Below are 20,493 nucleotides of genomic sequence, written 5' to 3'. Positions count from 1 at the left end.
AGCTCACAAATACAATTCTAGTGCCTGACCTGGCTCCTGCACTCACCCCCCTGCCATGCACACACCCTCACTGCTCAGGTAAAGAAGCCAAATCCTTTCTGTACTTTTGAATTTTGGGCATTAAAACCTGAAAACCAGATTAATCCCATTTCTCACTGGCATTAAAGGACACCACTGCCCAAATGGGGATGAATCCATCAACTCAGAAATGATGAGGTGGGTGGATAAGCCATGGATGGATCTGCAGCCAACACCCATTTTGTACCATCAGACCCAGTTTGTATCAGTGCTAAGGAAGAGGCAAACAAGTTGAAGCTCTGGCTTCTTAAGTCCTTCTCTAGAATAATGTGCAAAGGTTTAGACAGCACTGGAAATCAGGATGGGGGCAAGAAATAATGCTGTTAAAACTGGGATGCCTTTAGAAGTCACTTGTTGCCAATGGATGTAGAAGATCTATATATAAAGAAGGCTAAAATATTAGAAGTAGATTTTGGATGCTTTGCTACAACTCAGGGAATCCCAGACTGCTTTAGGTTGGAAGGGAGCTTAAATCCCATCCATTCCCAACCCCTTTCCATGGGCAGGGACACCTCCCACCAGCCCAGGTTGCTCCAAGCCCCATCCAACCTGAGCTGAGACACTGCCAGGGATGGGGCAGCCACAGCTTCTCTGGGAAACCTGGCACAGGGGCTCAGCACCCTCAAATTCAACAATTTCTTCCTCATCTCCAACCTCAATCTCCCCTCTCCCAGCTTGAATCCCTTCCCCCTTGTCCTGTCTCCATGTCCATGTGCAGTGAAGAACTCACAATTAAGTTGATGATGCTTCAGCAGAACCTTCCAAGAAGGGCTTGGACACCCTGGAATTTCTGAGGTCTCAGAAATGACTTTCACACATGTCAGAATGACACCCTGTGACATTGTAAAGGGGTCTTCAAACTGAAAAAACAGAGATTGAGGTGAGATGTTAGGAAGAAATTCTTAGTTGTGAGGGTGCTGAGCCCCTGTGCCAGGTTTCCCAGAGAAGCTGTGGCTGCCCCATCCCTGGCAGTGTCTCAGGTCAGGTTGGATGGGGCTTGGAGCAACCTGGGCTGCTGGGAGGTGTCCCTGACCATGGAAAGGGCTTGGGAATGGAGGAGCTTGAAGCCCCCTTCCAACCCAAACCATTCCATGATCTCACTGCTATCTTCACAGCCTTCTGCTGGAGAACTGGTGACCACCTATGAAGTCCTTTTCATCTCCTTATTCTTCAGGGAAGGGACTGAAACATGCTAACATAACCATCACTCATTGCACAGCTAAACAATTTTTTTTTTTTTGGAAACTACCTCCCTGAGCCCTTTTTGCCTCTCTGGGGAAGATGAAGAGGTCAAAACCTCTTGTTTTCACCCACTTGCTTCTTTTAACCAAAACCCCCCAAGTTCCTCCAATGTCCCAGTTGTTTGTTTTTTCTCACTTAGCTCTGCAGAACATGTTTCCCCAACACAAAAGGTGGCAGGAGAAGAGCAGAGTGATTCAGTTTGCATATTTTTCCAGTGATGAGGTCCCAGACATGCTTTCCCGGGAAATCAGTGCAAGGCTCCAGCAGCATCCAAAACATCCCCCCACGCCAAAAAGAACATTATTTTGGACAACAGGGACCCAGCTCCTCTCCCTTATCTCTCCTCAAAGCTCCAAACCAGCACGTAGACTTTGGCTTCAAGCATCAACCCAAGAAACCAGACCCCTCATCACTCTTGGGGCTCAACACCTTCCAAGCTGTCTCGTGGAGGTTGACATTTTCTGCCACGTTTCCTCAGGGGGCATTTTATGAGGTTCTGCTTTTAGAGAACAGCAGCCACAAAGATGAAGCCCGACATCCTCCTCCGGTCCCTCCCACCCAACGCGGCGAGATGCCAAGCCCAAACATCCTTCCCCTCCCTGAGAGCCCAGGGAGGAAGACCTCCTTTTGATTTTTATTTTTATTTTAATCTGAGAGAGCCAGGCTTGTAAATATTAAAAAAAAACAACACCAAAAAAACAATGACTTGAGAACAGAGACAGACTTGCTGTCACCAACTGTTAACTCTCCAATCAGGGCAGCATGGGAAGTGAAGCCTTATCTGGGATGTGCTGCCCAACATCCCTGTTGAGTCTCCAGCCCTTTGGCTCCCTGATCCCCCCCAGAACTGGAGAATGGATTCAATCCCTTCTCAAATAGATCTCAAGCTTTAGCAAACAAGAGACCTCGGGATGACATGAGGAGCAGTTCTGCCCCCTTCCCTGCAGGAAATCCCGGTTTTGTTTGTCTCGGAGGAGCAAGATGGGAAAGCCCAAGTTCAAACCTGACAGAGTGCCAGGCTCAAGAGTTGGTGCCAAACGTGGAGGATTTTTGTGGCTGTTGACTTCACAGCTTGTTTATTTATTTACTTATTTATTACTTACTGCTGAGAGCCCTGTGAAGAGGCACCCAAGCCAGGGGGGTTTTGGTTGAGCTCAACGTAGAACCATGTTTCTTTCAGGTTGTTCATTCTGTTCCACCTTTTCATTGATATTGTAGCCATGGAATCGTGGGACCCTTAAAAAATCATCCATTCCAACTCTCCTGTAGAGGCATCAACCCACTAGACCAGGTGGGGAGCTCATGAGGGTTGTGATAGCACTCAGATTAACCACTGGAGAGAAGATACTGCCCATGGGAGAGGCAAAGTGCAGGTAGGAGAAAGGGCTGGCTACTGATGAGCAAGACAAGGAGACCTTGAAGGTATCACAGACAAAGGACACAGCTTTATGTGCCCTGAAGCAAGGCCATGGCATCTCCCTTTAAGCATGGAGGGTTGGGAGCTGAGTGCATCCAAAAAGCCCTTTGTAGGCTTGGTGTCCTCCTGAAGCCACCAGTTTTAAGAAAAAAAACACACTTTCCCACAGAGAATGTGTCTTTTGCAAAACCAAACAATCACCTCCATCTGAAAAAGGGCCTTGAGTGAATGGCTCTTCCCACAACGCACAAAAATTACTCAGCTTTTCTGGTGCATGATGGTTTAGATGCAGCATTTCCAGATCTTCACTGTATGAAGACCTCCTCTTCTGCTGAAGACTCTCTTTAAGACATGAATTAAACAGTTCTAGAGAATTCTGGAGAATTTCAGAAGTTTTAGAGAATGTTAGATATTCACAAATGCAATGATGTCCCTGTTCTCCAACCTATCTGCCCTTCCCTGTGCATCCAGGTCAAAATTCTTTATCTTTTTCTTGGTGACAACCCAAGGGCTTGACCCAAGGTGATGGAGCTTGGTAAAACCTGGTGGGACAGGTAAGTATGAGGAAATCAAATAAAATTCTGCTGACTGACTCCCAAGCTCAAATCTTGCACTTTCCTGGAGAAAATTGCTGGCCTCAGCCATATTATTATTTATTTCTTTTTTAAAGAAGAGGTTAACTCCTTTCATTTTGTTGAATAAGAAAAAAAAGTGAGTTTATTTTAATCAACAAAAATAATAAATTCATTGAAAACACAAGGCTGAGGTTTTGCAGCAGAAAACAAAGACGTGGGTTGGAAATAGGAAGGGAAAAAAAAAAAAAAAAAAAAAAAAAGGAAAAAGAGGAGGAAAAAAAAAAAAATCAGAGCATTTCAGTGCAAATTCACTTTGCTTTGACCCAAGCTGCAAGATATTTGGAAACAACACGTCAGGCACATGCAGTGAATTTGGCACTGGAGTTTTCCTGAGCCTCCCAACATATGTGACCAAGGATGGGGAGGCTGCAGACCACGTGCAGAGCAGATTTAGGCACAACAAAAACCATAATCAAAAAGTAGAGGGTGGTTTTCTGGGCTATGGGAGATGGGAAATGTTATTTAGTTTGGGCTCTGAAGTTAAGCAGGGGCTGGACTCTGGCTCTGAGCCCTCCAAGATGCACTGGATGGGGAGTTCTGAGCTGCTCATGAGCCCTGGGCTCTGGCCAAAGCTGCTGAGAAGTCAGCAGAGCTCTGCAGCTCTGGGGCAGGGAAGCTCCTCTTGTGTTCTCTTTCAAAAATTGGGATCATCTTGGAAGGTTAAGAGAGTTCAAATCCTGTGGCAGGCAAGCAGAGTGGCAGTAGTTTTTAGGAAGGTTGTTTACCAGTGGTCAGAGATTTGTTACTATGGGGAGTGACTTGGAAAAGTCTCCCCCCCTCCCTGCTTTCCCATCCTCTGACTTCTTCAGGGCTTGCTTTCTGCCTTGGTATTTTATGTTTCTGGTTTGTAGGAGTTTCCTCCAACCCATGAGAATCAATTTAAAGAAGTCAGAGACAACCAACCAGATACACAGCCTGACATCAGGAGCTCTGGAAGGTTTAAATTCTTCTGCATGGTCTCCATGTGTACCCCTCCAACCTTCAGTGTAAGAAAATGAGCCCATTTCTGTATCTGAAACATTAAATTTAAGGAATATTTCTTCATTTTTAAGTGGCATTGAAGCAGATGCATGAACAGGCAATGCAACATCTCTGGAGCTGCTCAGATGCAATGAAATCATCATGGTTGGAAAGGACCTTCAAGATCATCAAGTCCTACACCACTATAACCACTAAATCATCTAAAGAGCCAAATCTCCCCATTTTGGGAACACCCCCAGGGATGGTGACTCCAGAACCTCCCTGGGCAGCCTGTTCCAATTCTTCACCACTCTTTTGGTGAAGACATTTTTCCTAATATCCAACCTGAACCTCCCCTGGTGCAATTTGAACCCATTTCCTCTTGTCCTAAGAGGACACATGGAACAGATTCTGTTGCTGCACTCCCAGTCTTGTGGGATATTTCCCAAAACAATGAAAAGCCAAGACTGGGGCTTCAGGTGTGCATAAAAAAATAAGAGATTCACCTCTTCTGACAACCCAAAGAAGCAACTGAAGTTTGTATGACATCTCCTGCCCCTACCACCAAGCCCTGCATTTACCACCACCTTGAGCAGGGATGCTTTGCCATCTGGAGAGCATCCCTCATCCTGGGGGACAGGAGGAAAATCCCATTTCCCACTTTTTTTCTCCTCCAAAACAACATTCCTGATACCACTGGATCCTGCTCAGCCCTGCAAACCACTCTCCTGATGGGTTAAGAGCTGGTTGGGGCATCTTTTACTGGTCAGGAAACCAAGGTGCTGAAAGGCTCCTCCTCTCATGCCACCAGCAGAGTCACAACCAAACTTTTCTGGTCCAAGGAAGGAGAAGTTAATGGCAATGGACATCCCTTGGGTCAATTCCAGAAATATTTTTCTGGTCCCTACAGGCTGCAGAAAGAATTACAGGTTTATTTCTTCAGGCTCATATTTAAATACCTTTTGTTAACCTTATTATCATTCATTTTGTAGTTATTGCTCTGTTCCAGGAGAAAAAGCAAATGTTAATCACTAATTAAGAGGAAACCAGCCCCACCCAGAGGACCACTGGTGCTTCTTCCTTATTATTTGTTATCCTGCATCATTCCTTCTTATTTTTTATCACCAGATGCCAACCAAACCCCTACGAGCAAATTCTCTGCTCCTCTTCCTGCTTCTTCCTCAGGCTACTTCTCCAGCAGCTTTCACCTCACTCTGGAATTTTTTTTTTTTTGGTGTGTGTGTTAATCACAAACATGACCAAACCACTTTATTATCTCCTGGCCAGGTGCTGCATTTGAAAATCCTGATAAGCTTCCCCTCTCCTCCCCAGACTCCAGCTCAGCTCCTGCTCAGCTTCAAAGGAATTTTTAACTTCACAACATCCACAGTTGGCCTAATCCTGGGTCAGAAAGGGGAAAAAAAATAAAACAAACAAAACCAATTCAACTACCACCACCTTAATAGCTGTTGTTACAGGCCACTGTTCCACCTTCTAAAACCTGAGCATGTAACTGCATGAATTCCCATTTGCTGGCTTAATGGGAAGCAGTTAATTACAACCCACAAGCTGCCACAGGCAGGGCTGAGACATTCAATGGGGTCCAGGGCTGGAACTGCAGTTCTGGTTGAGAGGGGACCAAGCCCAGGTGATGACAACCACAGGAGAAACCCACTGAGGAACACTGAAACTCCTGCAGGGCTGATCCTCCCCCTTCTGGAAGGGTTTCTCTTCCCTTCTATATTTCTTTTGAAGAATTAAGTCTCCAAATCATTAACAATGTGTATATTTGTATTAATCAACTCCTTTCCTATGGAGTCAGGCTGAAGGAGTTGGGGTTGTGGAGCTTGGAGAAGAGAAAAAGTTCCAGGGTAATCTTGAAGCATCTTCCAGGAAAGCTGGGGAGGGACTCTGGAAAAGGGCATGGAGGGATGGGATGAGGGGGAATGGTTTCAGACTGAAAAAGGAGAGATATTAGGAAGAAATTCTTTGATCTGAGGATGTTGAGCCCCTGTCCCAGGTTTCCCAGAGAAGCTGTGGCTGCCCCATCCCTGGAAATTGAAGGTTGGATGGGGCTTGGAGCAATGTGGGCTGGTGGGAGGTGTCCCTGCTCATGGCACAGGGTTGAAACTTGGCAATCTTTCATGTCTTTTCCAACCCAAACCACTCTATGACTCTATAACATTATTATATTTGCATTTCTACAACTCAAGTGTTATTATTCAATTTCTGCTGGCTGGGTGGAGAGGACTTTGTCAGCTGAACTTTTCAGTTCATTCTCAAAGCTGGATTTGCAGAAATGAAACAACTCTCCAGACTTCTGCAGAAGGTTGACCTGCATAAAATATTTTTGAGGAGCTCTTTAGAAGCAGCTGGGTAACTCCAGAAGAAGGTGATTTCATTCCAGTGTAATTGTTCAGCTTTGCAAAGAAAGCAATTACACTGGAATGAAGTGACTGAATCCAGAGTGCAGCTTCCAGAAGGTAACTGGAAGAGTTTTGAAGGGTGGAGAGGACAGATATTAAGCCTCCATATAAATATTAGTCTCCATGTAGACAACAGCTTGGGAATAGGAGTGTCCTGTGCTAGCCCACCCTTCATCTTCATCTTGGCCAATGCATCTCATTCCTGAACCAAGGGATCACTGTTACTCAAGTCACTCACCCTCAGCACCACCCTCCCCAGCTACCTTGTCATGCAATCAGAGAATTCTCAGGCTTGGGACATCAAAAATCATCCATTCCCAAGACCTTTCCATGGTCAGGGACACCTCCCACCAGCCCAGGTTGCTCCAAGCCCCATCCAACCTGACCTGAGACACTGCCAGGGATGGGGCAGCCACAGCTTCTCTGGGAAACCTGGCACAGGGGCTCAGCACCCTCACAACAAAGAATTTCTTCCTAACTTCCAATCTAAATCCCCCCCCTCCTCTAGTTTGAATCCATTCCCTTGGTCCTATCACTCCCTGACATCCTAAGAAGTCCCTCCCCAGCTTTCTTGTAGCCCCTTCAGACACTGGAAGCCCACAAGAAGTTTCCTTGGATCCTTCTCCTCTCCAGACTGAATAACCCCAGCTCTGTCAGTGTCTTCACAGAGCTGCTCCAGCCCTCTGAGCATCCTCCTGCCCCTTCTCTGGACACATTTCAGCATCTCCATGGCTTTCTTGTCCTCCTGTGCAGCCCTCAGCCCTTGCTGTATTCCTTCCTCTCAAGAGGCAATTGGCTTCTCTGGATTCCAATCACCTACCAAGGGAATTACCACCAAACTCTGAGGAGGATGTAATGGAGATGAGAATAAAAAGACATCAAATCTTGCATTTAAAACCCACTCAGGCCACCAAAACCCTGAAGCCAACAGAAGCCTCACCACTGCTGCTGAAAACCCTAGGTGTAAGGTTTCCCTGTGTTGATTTTCCATTTTTACAATTGTTCTGAGTACTGTTACTCCAAATTTGCCTATTTTCAGTCATTTCTCCTGGGGGTATTGACTGAAAATTAAGATCTTATGCAAGGGTTGAAGAAAGAAACTGGATCAAAGTGGCTGGGGCTTCCCCTGATGATTATCATGATCTTTTTGGGATTATGCCAAGGTCACTGATGATTCAAGAATGCATGGACTGCAATGTCAGTCCCACTTTGGCCTTGACCATCAAGAGTTTCTCCACTGCCAGCCTTGAGGGATCACTAAGAGTGCAATCTTCTGGCTCCCCTGGTTAAGAATGGAAAGGAGCAACACTGAGATTCTTCTATATTGGAAAACATCTGGGGTTTCAAAGGAAAAACATATTTATTCTACTAAACCACTTGGTTTTTAAAAGCAAGGTTATGCTGAATTTGTAATATTTTGAAGTTAAGACACAGCTCTGCAAGCACCTGATGTTCATGAGGCTGTTATGGCCAAGTTCCCTACTTTGCTTCTTCTTTAACATCTCAGCTTTTCAGGACACACATTGCCAACAGGGACCCTCCATGGCATCAGCTCCTGCAACCCCAGCACAGCCTCAGCTGCCCAGAGAAGCTGCCCCATCCCTGGCAGTGTCTCAGGTCAGGTTGGATGGGGCTTGGAGCAACCTGGGCTGCTGGGAGGTGTCCCTGACCATGGAAAGGGGTTGGGAATGGAGGAGCTTTGAGGTCCCTTCCAACCTAAACCTGCCAGGGAGTCTATGGGAAGACCCACACAGTGCTCTCATAGATTGCAGATGAGCTGTTTCCAGCAACTTTTTGTTTACAGATCAAGGATCCAAAGCTAAATGAGCTGAGGGAGCTCTAAATATTTTCACAGTGACCCACTCTTCATAAAAAAAAAAAAAAAAAAAAAAAAGGGAAAAAAGGGGGGGGAAGGAAGAGTTCTGCTAGAACAGCAGACAAAAATTCTGTTTACAGGCTCTTGGTCTGAGCAGCACTGAACTGAACTGAATTGCTACTGCTGGTAATTCATGCAGAGCCACTTCCAGACCTAATAATTACCAGATGCTTATTTAATGTCAGACACAGAAGAGGTTACAACCATTGATTGCATCAAAACACACGTTAGGGCTGAAAACCTCCCCCTGTGACCCATCCTTGGGCAGACTGAAAGGATTCAAGTGATTCAACTCATTTCTCCATCCCCTTTCCAACACATGGATGGACAATTGCAGCAGGAGAGAGCTCAGCTGCTTGGGGACAAGACCTACAGGGTCTTAAGAGGCAGACTTTGAGCACAGGATAAATGTGCAGTCCCCAGGAGTATCTCACACAACCTGAGGAATTTCGCTGCTGCCACCAAGCTGTGTGGTGTGGTCAACATGTTGAGAGGGAAAGGAGGGCCCTCCAGAGGGGCTCTGACAGGCTGGAGAGGTGGCCACATGCCATGAGGTTCAAAAAGACCATGGGCAAGGTCTGGCACCCTAGTCTGGGCAATTCCAAGCACAAATCCAGGTTGGATGGAGAATGGATCTGGAGCAGCCCTGAGGAGAAGGACTTGGGGGTGCTGGGTGAGGAGAAGCTCAACGTGAGCCAGTAACATGATCTGGTAGCCCAGAAACCAGCCCTGTCCTGGGCTGCATCCCCAGCAGGGTCATGGAGGGGACTGTCCCCCTCTGCTCCACTCTGGGGAGACCCCCCTGGGGTGCTGGGTCCAGTTCTGGGGTCCCCAAGCCCAGAAGGAGATGGAGCTGTTGGAGTGAGTCCAGAGGAGGCCCTGGAGATGCTGGGAGGGCTGGAGCAGCTCTGGAGCCAGGCTGAGAGAGTTGGGGTTGTTGAGGCTGGAGAAGAGAAGGCTGCAGGGAGACCTTAGAGCACCTTCCAGTGCCTGAAGGGGCTCCAGGAAAGCTGGGGAGGGACTTGGGACAAGGGCAGGGAGGGATGGGATAATTAGGAAGAGTTTCAGACTGGGAGAGGGGAGATTTAGGTGAGACATCAAGAAGTAATTCTTGAATGTGAGGGTGCTGAGCCCCTGTGCCAGGTTTCCCAGAGAAGCTGTGGCTGCCCCATCCCTGGCAGTGTCTCAGGTCAGGCTGGATGGGGCTTGGAGCAACCTGGGCTGGTGGGAGGTGTCCCTGCCCATGGAAAGGGGTTTGGGAATGGATGAGCTTTGAGGTCCCTTCCAACCCAAACCAGTTTGGGGTTCTATGATCAAGAGAAATAAATTAGTAGCAACTAAATGGCCTTTTCTGTCTCACTGCAATCTCCCCCACTGAGGATTTGCTCCCATGGAAGCAGCTGCCAACCAGCACTGCCCTGGGAACTATGGAGCAGCCTGAAGTTTGGCAAGTCTCCAAAAAATATGCTTTTTTTTTTTAAAATTTATTTTTCATTTGGGAGATTTTTAAAAGCACATTGGTCTTTTGATACATAACAAGCAAAAAGGACATGGAAAAAAACACCTAGAAAAAAGAAACTGGGTGCCCAACAACACCCCAAACCCAGCAACACATTCCTGAAACAACTGCACCCCCTTGGCACTTGGGGTTTTTTGTTGTCATCCCATCTGCATAATCAAAGATCTATTTCTCTACACTTCCCCTCAAGGTTCTAGACATTGTATAACCTGCTTTAAAAACTCCCTGTAACCAACAAAGTCTTGTTTGTATTTTGGAATCATCAAAAGGTTTGGCTTGAATCATCAAATCGGGGAATGGTTTGGGTTGGGAGGGACCTTAAAGATTATCTGGTTCCAACCCTGTTGCATTTTAGTAAATCTTAATTTTTCCCTCTTCTACTTCAGACTTTTTCAACCAAGAAGGTGGTGGTAAATCTTGCATGAAAAAAGCAATTCCAACTGCCCTAAAATAATATTTATAAAGCCAGACACAACCGTGATGGAGCGGAACAAACATAACGGGTGAAATTATCGAGTTCACTGCATTTCTAACACATTATCTACATCAGGAATTTGCAGAAAATTTTAAAAATTAAAGAGAAAGTAGCTTTTCCCCCTCCCCCCAAGCCATAACACTAGGAGCAAGTCCCAGGCATAAAGAGTTAACACCTTCTTCCTTCTCGTGAAAGTCGGAACGAACCCAATTTCGTCAGTGAGGTTTGGCAAGGGGTGAAATCCTGTAACCAATTTCATTTCCTGATAAACGAACTGTCCACAGGGGAAAAAAGTCAGCCAGAGGCTTTGGGAACCAGCAAGAGCTCAGACACAACCGAGAGGCTCCTGGAAGGAGCCAGACTGTCTCTTTGATTATTACCACCAGCCAAAAGGCAACAGCCCAACGCCGCCGGTACCAGATTCCCCGTTTCAAGGCGTAAGGTGATAGAGCTTCATCAACAAGCAAGATCCTACACCCCTACAAAAAAACCCAACCCAAAAGCCAGAAAACCCCAAACCAGCTCCATCACAATGTCTTGTATTAGACTGAATTTATCCAGCACATGGTGGTATAAAGCAGGAGCTGGGACAACGTAACTTGTAACCCGCTGCGTTGTTTATGTGTTCGGGAGCCAAGTGCTAGGAGTGACATGGTTTTCTGGAGGTTAGAATTTCCCTCCTGCCCTTCCAACAGGAAAAAAAAAAAAAACATACCCACACCACCAAAAAACTAAAGGCAGAAGGATAAATCATTCATTATTGGAGAGGTTTTGGCATCAGTGAGACTGGGAAGGATGAGTTTGCAAGAGGAGCTCCGGGCTGCCTCAAGCCGCCAGCTGAGCGGCTCCCAGTTTTCTAAACTCTCTCAGTTTATAATTTGCCTCAGTTTTAAACTGTAGTTTGTTTTTTTATTATTTTATCCTCATAAAGGTGATTGCTGGGCTTACTAATAAACAGCAGAATTGTCAAATGATCAACCTGTGAGCTCAGCCCTGAGTTCCTGCTCTATGGAAACGCCACTTCCCAGGGTCAACCAGGATGTTTGCTCCTTTTTATCTTCTTGAGAAGCTGATCCACAACCCCAACATCTTTAGAGGAAACTCAAGAAGCTTGAAAGACCAAGATATGAACTTCTACAAGTCAAAAAGCTGATCCACAACCCCAACATCTTTAGAGGAAACTCAAGAAGCTTGAAAGACCAAGATATGAACTTCTACAAGTCAAAAAGCTGATCCATAACCCCAGCATCTTCACAGGAAGCCCAAGTATCTTGAAAGACCAAGATACGAACTTCTGAAAGTCAAAAAGCTGATCCACAACCCCAGCATCTTCACAGGAAGCCCAAGTAGCTTGAAAGACCAAGATATGAACTTCTACAAGTCAAAAGTTTGAGCTTGTAGGAAAAAAAAAAGAGCAAAAAACTAATAAAATGAAATAGAACAAATTAAACAGGATCTTGGTGGCCTTCTGCTCAAGACTGTGACAAACACAAGGTGATAATATCAAGCAAGATACTTGATCGTGACTTCTACACAAGGTTTGGATAAAATGTGGTGCTCACATTGTGCCTGGTAACCTCTTGATGAGAAAACTTGAAAACCTTCAGAAGGCACCAGCGGAGCTCTCCAGGGAGCACAGGGTTTTTCCCATGGATCTCTGGAGCATCAGGGTAGCAACCAATGTTTGGGTGACCCAGAAGAAAACAAGCTCCAAGTTCTCCATTTATTCTTGACCTGTGAAGAACAGATTTATACAGGGCTCTTTCCAAGTTGAAAGCATGAGGTATTATTTTCTGCTCCATAAAATAGCTTTTTTTTTTGTTTTGTTTTCTTGTTCTAGTCAACAATGCCAACATTTACTGTTTATTTTTTCTCTGTTCCCCCCCCCTCAATGGAAGAATTTATAACCAGTGAAGTCAAGTAAAGTAAAAAAAGCTGTTTTCAATTCCCCAACTGACTGACAGATGCTACATGAGAGCAAAATGAACTTGTTTGGGTTCTCAGGAGCACTGACATTTGAAAAATGAAGTTTCCTGGAGTCATTTGAGGGCTGGGGGAGGTTTTTTGGGCCCTTCCCCATGATGCTAAACAAATAAAAAAGTGATGCTATGAAAATTTCATGTTCAGAAGACACCTGGGGAGGGAGGTGGGGAGCACAGAACCTTTTCACAGAGCCATGAGAGTGCCATATAAACAAGGGATCAGTCACAGAGGGCATGAAATCATTTGGGGAGCTCCAAAGAGAGGTTGTGAATGCCATGGTACACCCCAACCCTGTTACACCTGGCAATATTCAACCAGAAATCTACTCAGCTGTAACAAAGACCTCATTTGCATCACACACAGCTACAAACCAGTCTCTAGAAGGCTGCTGAAATTCACTTTTAAACCATGGAACACAACAGATCACCAAATTTCATAGAATCACAGAATGGGCTGGGTTGGAAGGGAGCTCAGAGCTCATCAAGTCCAACCCTTGATCCACTCCCCCCGTGGTTCCCAGCCCATGGCACTCAGTGCCATATCCAGGCTCTTTGGAAATATCTCCAGACACAGAGAATCCACTACTTCCCTGGGCAGCCCATTCCAAGGGCTGATCACCCTCTCCAGAAAGAAATTCTTTCTCAGCTCCAACCTAAACCTCCCCTGGCACAACTTGAGACCCTTTGTGCCCTCTTGTCTTGCTGAGAGTTGCCTGGGAAAAGAGCCCAACCCCCCCCTGGCTCCAACCTCCTTTCAGGGAGCTGTAGAGAGTGATGAGGTCTCCCCTGAGCCTCCTCTTCTCCAGCCTCAACACCCCCAGCTCCCTCAGCCTCTCCTCATAGGGTCTGTGCTCGAGTCCCTTCACCAGCCTGGTTGCCCTCATTTCCTTTGCCTCTTGGCTTCTTCAGTGTCAGTGAAAACAAACAAACAATAAAATTAACCAGGAATATAAGGAAGCTTTTTGTTACCATGTCATCCATTCTAACCTGATACTCAAACCTACCTCCCCCTTGGGATGCACTTCTGGGGATTATCCCATTTAATGTCAGGGAGGAATCCAGCACTGCCCTGGGCAGCTTGGGAATTAAGGGTATGGATTCTGAAGCCAGCCTAAGACTCAGGTGAACAAGGTTTTTCCTTCATCTTCTCCACACCATGTTTTTTCCAAGGAGCAGATGATCCTTGAGGACCCTCCCAAACAGATAACAACCACATCAGGACTCTGGAATGGAAAACTTAACCTCAGGAGGAGTGGTGAGGGAAGATGGGGCAATGGATGGTCTCTTGGGATCAACATCACATGAGGTGGGGTGCATACAACCAAATTCCTTCCCAATCTGGGGCACTGTGTGAGTGTTGCAAGGTGGGATGGTACAAACAGCCATCAACCAGATGATGTCTCCTCCCTAGGAGAAGCAGCTGAAGAAGCTTTGCAGAGAGCTCAGCAACTAAGCCAAAAGATTTTTTGGATTCTCTCAAGTTCTGGAGACTTCCCATGCACTGTTTTTTATGGCTTTTATGGCTATACTTTCCTTCCAGAGTTGAAAGTAGCCCATGCTTGATGTCCTCCATTGAATTCACTGCCACCTCAGCCCGGTGCTTCCATGATTTGGGGCTTTCTCCCATGTAAAAAATGGAAAATGAAGAAATTCCATGGTTGACAGAAGAAGAAACCTCTGAGACATGCTTTTAGCACCTTGTTCTGTTGAGAGACTGAAAGCTTTTACTTCTTCCCCACATTCTATGAAATTTTCATGCCTGTCAACCTAGAAGCCACTCAAATAAATATTCAATTTTGAACCATCCCAAAAAGGTGTGAGCTGATGGCAGAAGGGCACTTCTGTGGAGTCTGATGGGATGCACACTGCTGACAAAATGCTCACTGAGACAGGGAGACAAGGGGGAAAAGTAAAGGAGCTGAGAACACCTTCATGAAAATGAAATCTCTGCCTTAAGTGGCTTAGCTAATGGGAACTTTTTGTTTGGAAAGCATTAACTGTGGCCTCCTGAGTGTGATGGCTCCATGAACCCAAATTTCAGCTTCCAGCCACTGGCTGGCATTCACAACAAGTATTCCCACTTATCTGCTTGGCTACCTCCACTTGAAAGCCTGAGATAACTCCCTGACTCCTGCCACAGTCCTAACTTCTCCCAGCCTCCTAAAAAAGGGAAGAAAGGCAGGCTAAGAATTCAAAAAGAGAGACAAAACAAATCAAGAAGGAAGGAGAACAATTTTCACCTATCTCTATCATCTCAAAATTGCCTTCAAAAAGCTTCTGCAATAAAAGAAGAAGCCTGGATTGTGGGCTGCTTGTCTGAGAAGGAGACAGCTCTATCTCCATGTTGTGTCTTCTCTCCATCCTGGCCATACTCATTTCATTTCTCTCCTCCCACAGGCCAAGGAGAAATAACCAGCTCCTGATTTCAGCACCTTTTCTGTTTATGCAGAAGGTGAATTACTCACCTTGCACTTTTCCCTGCCTTTCACAGACTAGGGCTAAAAGCAGAGGCTTAAAATAATGTTAATGATATTGTTTGTCTCTGGTTGGGTTGGCTGGAAGGAAAATATGAGTTAGATCTCCTATTATCCCAAGACTTATTGCCAAGAAAAGGTAGGGTATCTCACACATACATAAATATGGCAATTGTGTCCTGGGCTGCATCAGGAGAAGTGTGGCCAGCAGGTCAGGGGACATGATTCTCCTCCTCTACCTTACTCTGCTGAGACCCCACCTGGAGAAGTGTCCAGTTCTGGTGCCCCTACCCCAAAAAAGAAAGCCATGGAGGTGCTGGAGTGTGATCAGAGAAGGGCCAGGAGGATGCTCAGAGGGCTGGAGCACCTCTCCTGTGAAGACACTGAGAGAGATGAGGTTATTCAGTCTGGAGAGGAGAAGGATCCAAGCAGACCTTATTGTGGCCTTCCAGTGTCTGAAGGGGCTACAAGAAAGCTGGGGAGGGACTTTTTAGGATGTCAGGGAGTGATAGGACCAAGGGAATGGATTCAGACTAGAGGAGGGGAGATTTAGATTGGAAGTTAGGAAGAATCTCTACAGCATGAGGGTGCTGAGCCCCTGTGCCAGGTTTCCCAGAGAAGCTGTGGCTGCCCCATCCCTGGCAGTGTCTCAGGTCAGGCTGGATGGGGCTTGGAGCAACCTGGGCTGGTGGGAGGTGTCCCTGCCCATGGAAAGGGCTTGGGAATGGATGAGCTTTAAGATCCCTTCCAACCCTGACAATTCTATGATTCCAAAAACCCCCCCCCATATTCATGACTTCTCATTAATGCACACGCTCAGTCTGCAGCCCGTGTTGCTTCCCACAGGGGAAAGGAGCAGGAGACCCAAGACAGTGCTCCTAAGCTGATAAACCCCATTATGCAGATGAGGACTGTGGCTCTAAGTGCTATTATTTTTAGTTTATTCAGGGTAGAACTCAGGTCTAAGCAGTGAGGCTGAAGAGCTGAACCGGTGCAGCACCTCTCAAACATTCACTTCCTCCACCAGGGCAGAGAGAAGCAACTTGCCAAGAGGCCTCTATTTACCTGGCCATATATTAGGGACCTGTGTGTAATTAAAAAAAACAAACAAAACCAAAAGGCAAACCAACCATAGCATAGCTGCAAGGAAGGAAGGGAGGAAAAGTGCTGCAAGGTTCATTCTGCCCCACTGGAACTGCTTTTTTTCAACCACCTTCCTCAGGGTGCTCCAGCTGGAGTTGGGAATTTCCAGGAAGTAGGAGTGATGTCCCTCTAGGGTCTCTTCCACTCTAGAGCATTTTGATTATGAAAATTAATGAGCAATTAACTGCCAAGCCAGCCTAGAAATTCTGAGGATGAACACAGCTTGGCACACTGTAACCTGTAACGTGTAGGTTGTGTCAACCCAGATGCAGCAGCTCCATCTTTCCTAAAATAGTTTGGGACCTTAAACATCATCCAGTTCTTCCTCAGGCTGTCCAAGCTGGCCATGCAGAAGCCAACCCCTCTCCAGAAGCCACAGGCTGTCCCCAAGCCACTCCCTGACAGAAAATTGTCTTTTCAGCAGGCAATATTAGTTGGTCTCCATGACTCACATCTCACATCCAGGTCGTGGATGTGAGCTTAGGAACAGAAGCTCTTGTGCAGGCAAAGCAGCTGTGGGTAGGGCTGCTCCCACCCATCCAGACATGCCCAGAAAAGGTCATTAAAGACTTGTGGATGGAAGCTTTCTCCTTGATTTAGACACTGAAATTCTTCAGAGTTGTGAAACTGTATCTTTTTTTGTAGGATTTTGTGGAGCTTTTAGAATAGGTTCCCCTGAAAACCTCAGAAAGTGAAGCAGGAACTGCCAGAATCCAAGGACAGAGGTACAAGGACAGGGGGCATGAAGACTGACAAGGCCATTTCTATAGGAAGAACCCAGTGTTCTGCTCATCATTTTCTGTGACACCAACCTGGGTGGTGTTGTTGACATTCCTGAGGGACCATTCCTGGATGGTGTCCAGAGGGACGTGGATAAAATCTAGGACTGGGTCAGTGTGAACTTCATGAAGTTCTACAAAGCCAACTGCAAGATCTTGCACATGTCAGGGGAATTCCTGGGATCAGCACAGGGTAAAAGATCAAGGGATGGAGTCCTGAGGAAAAGGACTTGGGGGTGCTGGGTGAGGAGAAGCTCAACATGAGCCAGAGATGTGCACCAGCAGCCCAGAAACCAGCCCTGTCCTGGGCTGCATCCCCAGCAGGGTCAGGGAGGGGATTGTCCCCCTCTGCTCCACTCTGGGGAGACCCCCCTGGGGTGCTGGGTCCAGTTCTGGGGTGCCCAAGCCCAGAAGGAGATGGAGCTGTTGGAGTGAGTCCAGAGGAGGCCCTGGAGATGCTGGGAGGGCTGGAGCAGCTCTGGAGCCAGGCTGAGAGAGTTGGGGTTGTTGAGGTTGGAGAAGAGAAGGCTGCAGGGAGAGCTTAGAGCACCTTCCAGTGCCTGAAGGGGCTCCAGGAAAGCTGGGGAGGGACTTGGGACAAGGGCAGGGAGGGATGGGATGAGGGGAAAGGGTTTCAAACAAGGTTTCAAACGAGGAGAGATGAGATTTAAGTGAGACATGAGCCAGAGATGTGCACCAGCAGCCTAGAAACCTGGGCTGCATCTCCAATAGAATGGCCACCAGGGTGAGGGAGGGGATTGTCCCCCTCTGCTCTGCTCTGGAGAGACCCCCCTGGGGTGCTGGGTCCAGTTCTGGGGTCCCCAAGCCCAGAAGGAGATGGAGCTTTTGGAGTGAGTCCAGAGGAGTGACACAAGAATGATCCAGGGGCTAAAGCCAGGCTGAGAGTTGGGGTTGTTCAGCCTGGAGAAGGAAAGGCCGTGAGATCTTATTGTGACCTTTCAGTACTCCTGTCCCCTGTAAGAAAGATGGGGACAGGCTTTCTAGCAGGGCCTGGAGTGACTGGACAAGGGCTGATGGTTTATAAAACATAAAAAGGAGAAATTCAGACTAGACAGAAGGAAGAAATTATTCATTATAAAGGCGGTGAGACCCTGTGCCAGGTTTCCCAGAGAGGTGGGAGATGCCTCATCCCTGGAACCATTCCAGCTCAGGTTGGATGGGGCTCTGAGCAACCTGATCCAGTTGGAGATGTCCCTGGGGCTGGACTGGATGGACTTGAAAGGTCCCCTCCCACCCAAAGCATTTAGTGATTCTATGATTACCTTGCATGCAGTTACAGATTAATGCAGGACATTACAGATAAGAAGTGGCACCAACTTTTCTACACGTAGGACTAACCTGCTCTGGACAAGCTGCTGCCCAGCAAGAGGATCTGGACAAAAAATAACAAAGCCCAGCAGGTCTCGGTGCCAGTGCAGAAGAATTCTGTGCCAGACTGTGTTCACTTGGTTACCCTGTCCCCAAACTCAAGTCCTTCAGAGGAGAAGTCAGTGCTCCAAGCATATTTCCACTCAACAGCTTGGTGAGGACTTCCAGAGCTTGCCACTGGTCCAAAAAGTTTCATTTGTTGATTCAAGTGGCAACATAAACCCAATACTTTCAAGGCTGGATATCATTAATGCCCCAAAACTTAAACATGATGAGAATTCCCTCCAGAAGCATCATGGCCCACCCTGTAGGTCATCTGGCTCACTAATTGCTAAACCCTTCTTTTTTTCTAGGCAGCAAACTTATTCAGGGATGGTTCCATGCCAGGATGGAATCTCTGCAGCCTCTTAAGGTCAGAGTTCTGATTTATCTGCAGGTAAGAATCAACTGACATAGGAAAAGCAAAAGGCCCAGTGTTTCTCTGTGTTCACAGCATCACAGCACAGCAAGGACAGAACCTGAAGGGTTGGATTTGCATCCAACAATTCCTCTGGAGTTACTTAAGCTATTCCTGTCCACCAGCTCAGGATTTGGGTCTCTTGACCACTCTCACCTGCATTAATTCAGTCCAAGTGACTAAATAAGCACCATGTCAGGGATACAGGGAAAAATGTGAGTGTAGGCAGCCATCTAGACAGCTCCCACTGGGGGTTTTAAAATTACCATTATTTTTTAAAATAAATCTCCATCTGTCAGTGTGCCTCAGCAAATGATATTTTCCTAAAGCTGCCCCAAAAGAAACAGGTCTTGAGATGCCACTCTGGTTCTCTTACCATGGAGGAGAAACAAAGATGGTCCTGGGGTAGGGCAGAGAGTATTTCAAATACACTCTGTGTGACAGAGAGGCAAACTTCATTTTGTGTTCAGCCAGCACACCTAACTCCCAGTTATTTACTTCCCTACTTACACAGATTTCAGCCCTGCAGTGTTTAAGCATTCATGGATTTTAGTCACCCAAAACCTCTTCAAGTTGGGAAAACCCTTGCAAGATCAGAGAGATGCTCAAAGGAGAAGGGAAGGTTCTGCTTGGGGTTCTATAGGTTCACCATCATGTTGATCAGGCTTTTGAGGTCCTCCTGAACTGATTTTCAGAAAGGTGGCTCATTGCTTATGAAAGCCCCAGAAATTTATCTTTGCAGTGTTTTACAGAGAGCCAGATGGAGGAAGAAGAGTGAGTTAATTAAAAAACAAAATAAATAAATCAAAGTTTGGATACAACTTGACTAAATAACTGATGGGGAAGTGAGAGGTGAGACTCCACCTCCCAGATACAATGAAGAAAACCTCACCCTCAGCAGATTTTCATTCCTCCACATGCTTCAGCTGAGTAACTCACCAAGAAAACTCTCCCAAACACTTAGCACAAATTAGGGATTTCAATGAAATCACACCCCCCTGGCAATCCACAACCTCCTCCCTTATCAGCTGCTATTGATGGGAGGAAGGAGGCCTGGACATTACAGATATAAAAGATATTTATGTAGCTGATTGCAACAGGGTGATTAAATCAAGGAGGTCTTGAGTACTTACTCTTAGCCTGTCTTTGGGCAATGCAACAGCTCCTTGCTTGATGATTTCCAGAACTCTCTCCACTGAGAGCTCAGCTCCAGCTTGCTCTAATCGGCTGCTGAAAAAGCTGATCACCTGGGAAGAAAAAAGCAGAGCCCATAACTAAAGAGAAAAAAACCCAAAACAAGCAAATAAAAAGGAGATCTTAGTCTCAGTTTACACCCAAAGCTGTCACCTTGGATGAACGGGTCTGTACTTCTAAAAGGAATAAAGATGTTGTTGCTTGTGTCACAGCTGTGGGGACATCTGACAATTTCCAGCACACAGCTGAATTATTAAAATTACACTCATTATTTATTTATTATTAAATACCACATTTATTTAAAATTATCATTATTTATTCCACTCTGACCTTTGCTAATGTTTCTATGCATCCATACTGCACCTCAGCACTGTCAAGGTCTTCCAGCCTGCTTATTAAGCATTGGGGCTCAAAATTTCCTTTTCAAGCATAAAAGTGAAATTCTGA

At 46.3% G+C, this 20,493-nt stretch overlaps 1 protein-coding gene across 1 annotated transcript in view; it reads right to left on the bottom strand.

Annotated features, from left to right (window-relative positions):
• The window catches only part of LOC115599939 (dymeclin-like), a 55,893-nt gene that overhangs the window by 11,359 nt on the left and 24,041 nt on the right, over nucleotides 1-20,493 (bottom strand). The window contains exon 3 of the mRNA XM_030467693.1: nucleotides 19,986-20,099. Within this exon, the coding sequence (XP_030323553.1) occupies nucleotides 19,986-20,099 (114 nt within the window). The remainder of the gene's footprint in view (nucleotides 1-19,985; nucleotides 20,100-20,493) is intronic.

Source organism: Calypte anna, chromosome Z, assembly GCF_003957555.1.
Source record: "Calypte anna isolate BGI_N300 chromosome Z, bCalAnn1_v1.p, whole genome shotgun sequence".
Classification (NCBI taxonomy): Eukaryota; Metazoa; Chordata; class Aves; order Apodiformes; family Trochilidae; genus Calypte; species Calypte anna.
Note: the sequence above shows the minus strand (reverse complement) of the source record. Positions and strands in the feature narration are given on the sequence as shown.